At 45.3% G+C, this 10,738-nt stretch overlaps 1 protein-coding gene across 1 annotated transcript; it reads right to left on the bottom strand.

Annotated features, from left to right (window-relative positions):
• Positions 1 to 1,759: 1,759 nt before the first annotated feature.
• On the bottom strand, positions 1,760 to 7,506 carry LOC127334747 (mitochondrial fission protein ELM1). Its single transcript, XM_051361277.2, has 10 exons — positions 7,039 to 7,506; positions 5,287 to 5,525; positions 4,847 to 4,943; positions 4,565 to 4,714; positions 4,349 to 4,475; positions 2,890 to 3,002; positions 2,753 to 2,816; positions 2,568 to 2,661; positions 2,376 to 2,484; positions 1,760 to 2,202 (listed from the first exon to the last, which is right to left on the bottom strand). Exons 1-10 carry the CDS (start codon positions 7,222 to 7,224, stop codon positions 2,101 to 2,103), a joined length of 1,281 nt encoding a protein of 426 aa, XP_051217237.1. The 5' UTR covers positions 7,225 to 7,506; the 3' UTR covers positions 1,760 to 2,100.
• Positions 7,507 to 10,738: the final 3,232 nt, after the last annotated feature.

Here is a 10,738-nt window from a genome sequence, read left to right as displayed (position 1 = left end):
AAGTTTTGGAAGCGCCGTTTGGGAGGCGCCGGTGTGGGAACAACGTCCCCAAAATAGAGGATGCACTGCAAGCGTCGCCATACAGCAGTGCCGACGACTATATGGGGCACGCCGGTGGAGATGCTTAGAGCATGTCTAACAGGCCCCGTATTTCGCTGCCCCGTATAACACTCGTATTTCGCCCCGTATCGAAAAACTGCTAACGGAAGAGCCATTCCGTCTAGCAGACCCCGTATTTCGCCCCGTATTTTCAAAAATAAAAACCCCGGGAATTTCATCTTCATTGATCATACTACGGATCATACATACATTGCGATCATACTACGGATCATACTACATCTATCCTACATCTACTCGTCAAGGATGACGTAGGGGATGAAGGCGATGGAGGCCGCCTCCTCCTGCGCCTCCCGCGCCTCGAACTCCCGGACGGCGGCGATGGCCGCCGCCTCCTCCTCTGCCTCCGCCCGAGCTTTCTCGGCGGCATCCGCCTCGGATTCGGCCACCGCACGCCGGAAGGCCGCCTCCTCCTCTGCCGCCACCTCTTCCTCCTCGTCGCCTCCGCTTCCTCCGCCACTGGTGCTGCCGATGGTCGCCGCCCATGCCGCCTTGGACGCGCGGTCGCGCTGCCACTCGGCGAGCCACTTCTCGAAGGCTCCGCCGCTCATCGGCTTGAGCGGCGGGTCTTGTCGGTACCACCGCCCACCGGCGGCGTACTCCCGGAGCGCATCCGGCACGTACAGCGCGCCGACGTACCGGCACGCCGTGCAGCGGCTCCCGGCGGCGGACCTCTTGCACTTGAGCCGCCACGCCTCCTCTACGGTGTCCGGCGAGCGGGATCGCTTCGATCCGCTCGCCGGCGACGCGGTACTGCGGCGGCGGGAGTCCATGCCGGAGATGGGGTGGAATGCGGCGCGGGGGAGCGAGTAATTTGTCGCCGGAGAAGGATGGAGGAGGCGGCGGCGCACGGCGGAGCTAGGGTTGCGAGTGAGGGGTTAACCCCTCACTCGCACCTGCGCCCAGTATAAGTAGGGGGTGACGGGGCCGATTTCCTGGGGCCCCTATTCCGCCGAAACGGGCCAGCCCGAATACGGGGCCTGCTAGACGGTCCAAATCGCGCCTGCCCCGTATCCCGCCGGAATTTTACGGGATGGACGGGTTATACGGGGCTGTTAGACATGCTCTTAGTAGGCAATTGACAGGAGGGCTATTCCTTTATCAGGCAAAAAAAAAAAAATGACACGAGGGCTGGAGCGTGGCGGTATTAAGCTTTGACGAATCAGGGCATTAAAAATATGCTGGAACCTAACGTGGCATCCACAATTTGTCATAATGCAAAATGGAGGATATGAAAATCGCCGCTTGTTGCGACGGCGGCAGAATCTAGGATAGCGGCATCGGCGAAAGAAATATGCAAATGTTGGAGAAGAATGGAGACGCGGACCCCACGTGTGGGCTGTTGGGGCGGGGACCCCAGGTGTGGGTTTGTCGGGACGGGGCTAGTTTGCTCGGCGTGATCTGTCTTGCTTCATCGTATCGGACGGCCACAAATCGGATGCTGAGTTTGACAAATAACATCCAAGCACTTTTTAGCAATTGGGAAAAAAAAATGACAGGAGGGCTGGAGCGTGGCGGTATTAAAATATGCTGGAACCTAACGTGGCATCCACAATTTGCCATAATGCAAAACGGAGGATATGAAAATCGCCGCTTGTTGCGCAACAGACCAATATGACTTGCTGATGATAAACTTAGCACAGTCACAACTCAACTCACAACCCACAAACTATGGTGTCACCTCGTCGCAGTGATAAAAGATTTTTAACTTCCATTGGCAGCTCTGCCGGCTTCTTTACAGCGCAACAGCGAGCGCAATGACGCATGGATGTCCGCAGCTGTCTGTGCGTGTGTGGCTACTCAAAACTTTTATGTTCCCAAAAACTATAGCCATTTTCCGCAGATATCGCAATGCATCGCTGATATGCAGAAATCCACATGCAACGAATGTACTAACTGAAGTGCAGACTTCGAATCGTCTGGGCTTGGAGCCTTGGAACAGAACTGGACCAAGACGGCACTCTTCTTTCTCTACTTCGCTTGCTATTGCCCCACTGTCCATCCGCGTTCCGCAAGCACTTCACGAACCCGTGCAGCCACATCGATGGCATCGTTCAGAGGAGGGTAGCTCCAGCTGTTTGACATCTACAATGGAAGAAAGGGTCATACAGACATGCCATGAATTCGTCCTTGAGATATGCATGGCCGTCAAGGGGAAAAGGAACATTTGCATTCCTCATAATATGGTAAAATTGTAACAAAAGTACATGAACTTGGTCTTGGTAATGAGTAACTAAGAGATGGGATAGAAAACTTACATCTTCCAATCCAGTGAAAGGCCGAACAGCCCCTCGTTTATGCAGAGTGTTGTGAAAATCTGAGAATTTCCACCTGCAATGCTCAGTTCCAACAACGTAGACAGGCTTCCTGAAAGAGATGTAGTAGGGAGCTTATCTACGTGTCCTCAAACAGGAGCAACGTTTGTAAGTATATACAACACAATAACTCACCCAGTGCTGCACGCCTCACTCAGCATACTTACTGAGTCTGCTGTGATGATGAAAGCATCGGCCCATGCAAGATGCCCTAGGTGTGGGTTAGGTTCTGCAGCAACAAATCCAGATCAACGTAAATTTTGCTTTGCATACAAAGAGCAAAACATCTGGATGATGGCATTTTCTTATTTACTATCTACCTTCACCATCCCAGATGTAAAACTTAGGATGTGTGCTGAACTCTTTCAATATAAGATCAGACACCTGCAAAAAAATGGTTGCAAATTTTAAGTATGCATAACGCACAAAACAAGATATGAGCAACCCATGGTCCTACCTTTTGTGGCGTTCTCCTGGAAAATGAAATTCTGACACTTCCACAGGTATTTGCAACATTGTGCAGTGAGCTTACCAACTGCTTGGCAAGTTCTACACCATAATTACAGTTTTCTGAGAATTGAAAATGCCATGAATTAGATCTACATATATCAGTGGATAAGAAGAAATTCCTCAACCTGTGTTCTCAAGTTTTTAAATGTATGAAGCAAGTGAAGGCATATAAAATGCATCGTATTTAGTTAGCACCAAGAAATGGGCATATTCGAACAAAATATCGTTAGCCAAACATTAGAAGTTTCACTGCACTTATCCCACAACACCACTCCTGTGTGTGAAGGGAATCAAGGGATAGAGAAAAGAAAATATGTCGAATTCAAGAGTTACATGAATGAGAAAAATGGAAGGTGTGGCCTTGCGATGTATTTACTCTCTCCTGTTGCTTTGAGCATACAGCCATACAGTCTAACTTAAATTCTGAAAACTGAATTGCACAATTTAATTATCATATATAAATTAAATAACGTATGCTCAGTATCATGATTATTTAAGAAGAAAAACGCAATATCAAAATGGGATTCCTGATAAACTGCAGATTTAGGATTAGGGCCTTTGGGAAATGCATGTACTCCATTTTAGTTTGGAAGCTTTAGCTTCATGATCTAAAGTAAAGGAAAACAAGCAGTTATGAGCTAGCAGTACGCAAATAAATACTTTGTTCCAGGTGATGCATATTAGGCTTGCAATCAGTAACTACCTTCTTGAAGTTTGCAACGCTATCTATTGCAGAAATCCAACAATTCCATCTTTTTAGATGTATAATGAAATACCTATTCTTGTAATAAAGTATGACAAATAGATCAAATTTCCCCTTAAATTAGCAGAATCAAGCATTGACCATCCAAATTGGCATATTCTACCTCAAATCCACAATGAAAGAGTTATGTTGTAAGCCAAAAAAAGTGCATGAAATATGGGCTACTAAATACATGACATTGTTCTTGCTCAACAGCATGCGGCGTACCAAACCCAAACCCAAACAAAGGAAAAGGCAGGACAGTTGAGCAGATCACGATATAAGATGTTCTCTTGCCATGGGCACATAAGAAATTATCTATTATGCAACTGTGTGTAGGGTGTATGTGTCTCTCCCTCCTTGACAGATGGTGCGGAAACCAAACATATGAGGAACCGCTCCAACTGGCGTGCAGAAGTGATACACAGGTGCTGTTACTAGAGTGAGATAAAAGAGCATGAGTACGCTGCCTGTAGCAAGAATTCAAGCTACATTAGCTCCCATTCAGCTATGGCGCTGAAATGGCAAGGAAAACATTGGTTTGGCAATGCAGTGGTTTATTCGATGGCATGTCGTGAAACAGGGGTTATCTGTTTGGTGGCACACAACGGCTTTTCTCCAACATCGTATAGACAAGTAGGCAGGAAGAGAATGAGGGGTATACTTGCTGGTCCTCCAATGTTTACTACTACCAACGGCTTTGGCAAGGGAGCAAGTTCATTATGCCAGTTTGTAGCAGCAATTCGTAGTGCAGCAGAATCTGCCTGGTGAAGTGCTCCAGCAGTCAGGACCTGGCTTTCCAAAGTTCGAAGTTAAGAACTGGAACAGCTGAATATAAACATATGAAATATTTTTGCTTTAAAGAAAAAGAACAGCATACCACATTTGGCCCAGGTGGTTCTCGTGGAGTAATCCATCTCCGGAAAAGCCACGGAGTTTCTCGTTGTCCCTTTGCAGTTAAAGCATAGTAATCATGACGAGGAGTCACCACCAAATCAAACCTATCAAGGCGATACCTGGGGTGTTGTATCTGACACAATAAATACAGTATCGTTAAAACTACGGTCAGATTTATATGGCAAGAACACAATGTTTCATACCAATAGCTGAGTAACAACTGATAAATTATCAAATAAGCTACTGATATTGGTTTCAGTTCTACCTGAATGACAAAGACATTATCTGGAGCTAAACACCTTACAGAGCTTGCATATGATATGGTATCACGGCCACAAGCAACAACTATTGCCAGGCCATCCCTGAAAGAGAATCAAACTTTGAGGAAACAGAGCAGGAAAACTAGAAACTGGGAATATTTGAAACCTTGTGGCACAAACATACTAGAGAATATATATAGGTCACTCTACATTTTGCATATGAAATGGACCAACTAGAAGTATGTTTTAATAAGTTTCCTATTCCGTCCAAGCCATAGGGAAAATCTATGACGGAGTTTTAGGATGAGTATTAAGAGTTACTGATTCATGCATTTGACAAGGGATTCGAGCAAAATATTCAGAAGTTGCACGGATGCAATTCTTATAAAATAATGCAGTAGTGGACAAACAGCAAAGCAACAATATCAAGAAATGTGAACCTTACTTCTCGAAGGTATCACGGACCAGTGTCACTATCTTACTGGTATCTGCTTCCAGTACAGAAGACAATCCAAAAGATTGCACATTACTGACAGGATAAGGTGCCAACAGTTTTCCTTGAAACAGTGTTGTGAATGTCGTGTTAGAGAATATATTTCTGAGTACTTGGTCCACAATTTTATGCAAGGAGATTGGGAGAAAGTGCAGCCACTTGTTGATTCCTCCTGTTGGCCTGATAATACGCTGCGTGACCAAGCATATTTCACCAAACAAAAAAATATAATGATCAGCAACTCAAAATCCATAAGAACAGCAAAACAAGATATGGAAGAGGTCACTTGTAGTCATATAAAATTCCAGATAGTACAATCTAACTTCCATTTGAAACTTTACCCAATAGGGCCTACCGAGAAGTTAAAAGATAGTAAAAAATCATCAACAAAAATTGGCCTTATATTAAGTTCCTCTTGTTGGTTTTCTTATTTATGTTGTTAATTGAGCAAATACAAGACAAGTATATGGATAACAACAACAAATAAGAAAGAGAAATGACAATATATTTAGAGTCTTCAGATTTAAGCCATTCTAATATTCCAATCAATACATGACAACCTAAAATTCAATCCATGGACGCCACATGCACAAAAGGTATTAAGGCACTACTTGTTGCTGCAATCCAGCAAAGGCCAGGCTAACAACTACTAATCGGTAGCAAATCAAGAAATCACCATCTGGAATGAAGTTGATGAGGCATCTCAGAATCAGCTTGGCAGTTGACAATGATGTTTGCATTGGACACATCCTCTAATTCGCAGCAACAGAGCAAGCACAAGCAGGACAAAAAAAATGAGTTCTAGCTCAGTGGCAAGGCTAGCGAGTGCGCAGCCAGCCCACCCAGGTTCGAATCCCCATCTAGCGGTAATTTCGTTGGGAGGGGCGGACTTTAAACCGGGTTATTATCCCAGCGTCCATCCGCGGGGAGTCTCATCCTACCTAACAACGTATAGCCAAGGGAGGGATCATTCCCCCGTTGGTCAACGTTTTTTATTTTCAAACCCCTCTATTATCTACAAGCAATATTCTTACATTACCTACTGAGGACAAGGCACCAAAATATACAGTACATGGTGCTCTTATTCTCTAGCAGCTTGAGTTATGAATGATGATTAGATTGTCATGAAACGTACTCCTATCTAACAACAGCCATATCAAGTACAATGTTGCATCATCAGAATTATAAGATGCCACGACCAATCTCTATCTCTTCTTATAACCTCGGGTGTAAAAGAATAGCTAACTTAACGACGCATCATCTGAAATGGTTTCAGGCGTCTGATAAGCATCCAACAAAGCCAAATACATCCTTAGAGCTTTTTCTAGGGAATTCCACTTTGAGGGAATAGCTGAATAGGCAGCACCGTAAACCCCATTAACAAGCAGAATCCACTCTTCTAGAGTGTGCGCTCCTGGCACATAATTGCAAAAACTATGCATAATTCCACTAACTAACCATACACATTTTGCCAGATCTTCTTAACTGCAGGTAAACCGGTTGCAAGCTAGTAAATTATTGAATCGTATACGTAATGCCGGTCTAAGCTCATGATATGAGTAACGCAGGTACCAACAACGTAAATACGCAAACAACTGAAACGCCAGTTTCAAAAAATGAGAGCAACTGAAACAGCGATCGCGTCGCCCGGTGCCGCACTGCCCTCGCAGGCAGAGAGAAACAGGGGTGGGACGGGGGGCTTACGAAGAGCGTGAGGCGGTCGGCGAGGCCGAGGGCGCGCACGAGGCCGAGGCACTGGTTCTCGGCGCCGGCGCAGCCGTTCCCGATGACGACGGCGCGGCGCACCGTGCCGACGCCGCCAGCGAAGATCTCCGGCGCCCCATCCCCCCCGCCCGGCGGCTCCGGCGGCCACAAAGGCCGACTAGGCATGGCTCGGCGGCCGGCTTCGGAATCAGAGCGGGAAGAGCCTGTTGGCCGTGGCTTGGGGAGCAGGAAGCGGAGGAATCAGTGAGGAGCGCTGGCTCTGGCTCGAACGTCGATGCCGTTTGGTGTCTGTCAGCCAGTCTTGCGGGACAAGTATGGTTTTCCATGTTATTTTCCTCTCTCTTTATTTTCTGCGTCTGCCGGATTCCGTCGGCGGCGGGAGGAGTGGCCTAGTGGCAGATCGGAATGGAAAGGTCGCCGCCGGCGGGGAGGCGGCGCCGTCTTGGCTGGGCCGCGCATGTGGTGGACTGATGGGCCAAACGTTGCATTTCACTGCCTTGACCACCCTAAAAAAAACGTGTCTGGACATTAAAAGCTGCTAAAAACCCAACAACAAAAAAGGCTCTAAGAAACCAATATGAAAAAATAGAGTGCTGCCAAAAAGTATGAAAAAATAGCTGACCCTATGCTATAAAACTGAACCAGTCGAAACATTTACCCTAAAATTTGCCTAAGAATAACCGGGGCGTGTCCGCGTCTATATTTTACAGGATTCCATCGACGAGGAGATCACAATAAAATTCCACGGTCATAACTTTGCTTAACCCCAACAATGGTCTCAAAACAACCATGGCGTTTCAGGTACAGATTCTATAGAATTTCGTAGGCACAGGGTGAGGCCATCTCTGTGCAAAAACATCAACGTTTATTCATGAGAACTGCAACAAAGTTTTTCCAACGAAATTTGAAATATGTACTAAAACTTCACACATATTAGCAACATCCTCTAAGATAACTACACAGAATTAGTTCCAAGGACGGAGACAAGGGGGGACGAGGGGGGGCGCAGCCCCACCCCCATGCTCATGATTTTCCTTTGAACACAAGCCATGGCAACTTCTTATTTGTGCGATTTTAGCTAGTTCTGCTCCCCTCATACTAAGATTGCCCCCCTTATACTTTATTCCTGGCTCTGGCTCCGTCCCTGATTAGTTCAATCCTCTAAGATATACGAAGGTATCTTACAGATGTTTTATGAATGTATGAAGATTCAACATAGTTTTATGCATGTTTTCACAAAGAAACAAAGACATGTGCGTAGTTTTATTCGTGTTTTCTTGTGAAATTAAAATTGTGTGAAACCTCAATGAAACATTTATGCAGCCGCCGTGAGGGGTAGTGCGGGTTGATTTTCCGACATTCAACCACCATCTGTACCAACCATCAGGCTTTCGCGCAGATGATCATTCCACGGGTCTTGGGATGGCGTTGTGTGCCAGTGAGGGCCTCTCAATCTTCACCTCATGTCGTTTCGTAGGAGTTTGTGATGATCCCACTGAAACTGAATTCCAGGGTTGTCTTGAAGGGATCGATGTGTCCTTGCATCATAGCCATCTCCAAATCATCGTGAAAACCGACTGCTCCAAGCTTGTGGATGTCATCAAATGAACCCATCTTTATTAAATTTCTGAGATTAAAGACCTAGTTTATCAAAGTTATGAATTTGTCTTTGTAAAAGTGGAGATAGGTTAGGGTTAGTCTTTCTCTTGCAAATTATGCAAGGGTAGAACGCCACACTACTATGTTAGGGTATGGACTTGAAGTTGTTCTTCAGGATCTGCAACAAGACCAAATGGCAACCCCATCTGTTTATTGAAGTTCCTATTTTACCCCCAAAAACCTAGCATATGTGTGATTCCTCAAAGGCCTCTTTGGATTGTTAGATTTTAACTTTAATTTTGGGGGATCTCCTTTTTCAGTTCATTTTCCTTTTTGTAAGAGCATGTTTGAATCATAGAATTAGAGTTCTATGAAATGCTTTCTTTTTACCCAGTTTCATAGAAAACCTAGCATGAGAAGTGTGCATTTTATGGCTTTCTCTTCATTACTCTAAAACAACACATTTTGTGTGAACCCTGCAAAGTCAGCATCTCAAGTCTGCAGCAATTCTTGTGCTCTACTATTCCAATCATGTGCTTTTCTATTTATATATTTTCAAAATTTTGCAATCCAAAGAGGACCTCCACTAAATTACAAAACAAAGTTCAGCGGGAAATGAAGAGTGCCAAAAAAAGTAATCCAATTTGTTTTTCAGCTGGCACTTTCTCCATTCATTAAGGGCCTCCTTGGACTGCTTGTTTTTTCTTTGTTTTGGAGAACCTTAGTTTCAGATTTTAGATCCTCCCTCCCTTTCTTTATTTTTCTTTTCTTTCCACAAGAGCATTTTGCATCGTAGTACCTGAGTTGTCGAAATCTTGAAATGTATTTTTTTGTACCCTCAAATAATCAGAGGCGAAGCATGGAAGAAATTGTGCAGAATCGGTTAAATCTCAAGAGGCTACCCTTCTTTTCCTAAAGAGACACCTAAATGGTAGTAAGACTCAGCACAAACAAATCAACTGCTCCTTAACACTGAAGAGCGTGTTGTCATTGTGTTGGATATATTAGACACATTTTGTGCATAGACTAGTTAAGTACCCGTGTGTTGCCACATTACCTCAAACTTTTTTCATCGCACATATATAAAAATGATGCACGTCAAAACTAGGTGTATAGAAAAGATGGCTACATATTATTCTGATTTCCTAAGACAGTGTGCATAATAAATGGGAAAAGAGGAGGCTGACAATTACCTCAATTTGAGATGTGTAATATTATATGGACATTTCTAAAACCCTGGCCGCCTCCGGGTCCCTCCCAGGCAACCCTGAGGCGTAAGCGCCGCCTCCACCACAACATCTCCTTCTGCGTTCCGTACCCCTGCTGCCGCCGGAGGAGGCTGTCCCACGACGGACAGCAGCGGTGGGGGATCTCCTCCGGTCGTCTCCTCCCGCACATTCAAATCCCCCAACTAAAAAATCCCCACTCCCCCAAATCGACCATCAGGCCGACCCTATAATATGAAACGGAGGAAGTGCTAAGTACTACTCTGGCCCACCGTGGGTCCGTGGCCTAGTAAGCTCTAGAGTATCGATTGGTAGTGAAAGTGATCTGGAGTTCAATGGTCGGGCTAACTGCGCTTTTCACTGATGCTGCTGGTGGTGATCAAATGCCGGCCAAATGAAGCAGCAGGAATGGTAGAAGAGGAGAAAAGGTTGGACCAGCGCCACCCTCTGTGAACCTGTAGAGTGTAATATTTCATGGCAGCAACCGAGTTGGCAAACTGAGCTTCTGACAAACAAGGTTGATGTTGCTGTTTCTTTTCCTTTTTTAATCTCTGAGAGGGTCAAAGCTAGCAACAGCAGTAAAATTCTTTGTGATGAGCAAATATGCAGACAGTGAATTCATGCTCAGAGCAGACCCACAGAAAAGAGTGGCACGGCATACACTATCGGTGCGACCCTTGGATTGACTGGATGGATGGATGGCTGGCAAGGAGAATCGGGTTCAGCCGGCATTTGACTAAGAAAGCACTGCACCCAAATCTGGAATTGACAACGGGAAAGAGGAACAAAGCAAGATCCGGCTAGAAAAAGGCAGCAGAACAAACTTTACCCCCCAACAAAGTAGCACTGGAAGT

Source organism: Lolium perenne, chromosome 2 (genome assembly GCF_019359855.2).
Source record: "Lolium perenne isolate Kyuss_39 chromosome 2, Kyuss_2.0, whole genome shotgun sequence".
In the NCBI taxonomy this organism is placed as follows: domain Eukaryota; kingdom Viridiplantae; phylum Streptophyta; class Magnoliopsida; order Poales; family Poaceae; genus Lolium; species Lolium perenne.
Note: the sequence above shows the minus strand (reverse complement) of the source record. Positions and strands in the feature narration are given on the sequence as shown.

Coding starts and splice junctions, on each gene's coding strand:
- LOC127334747 (XM_051361277.2), bottom strand. CDS start 7,224: ATGCCTAGTCGGCCTTTGTGGCCGCCGGAGCCGCCGGGCGGGGGGGAT. Junction 3,003..4,348: donor AAACATTGGAGGACCAGCAA/GTATACCCCTCA, acceptor TTCAATTCTCAG/AAAACTGTAATTATGGTGTA. Junction 2,485..2,567: donor AGTGAGGCGTGCAGCACTGG/GTGAGTTATTGT, acceptor CATCTCTTTCAG/GAAGCCTGTCTACGTTGTTG.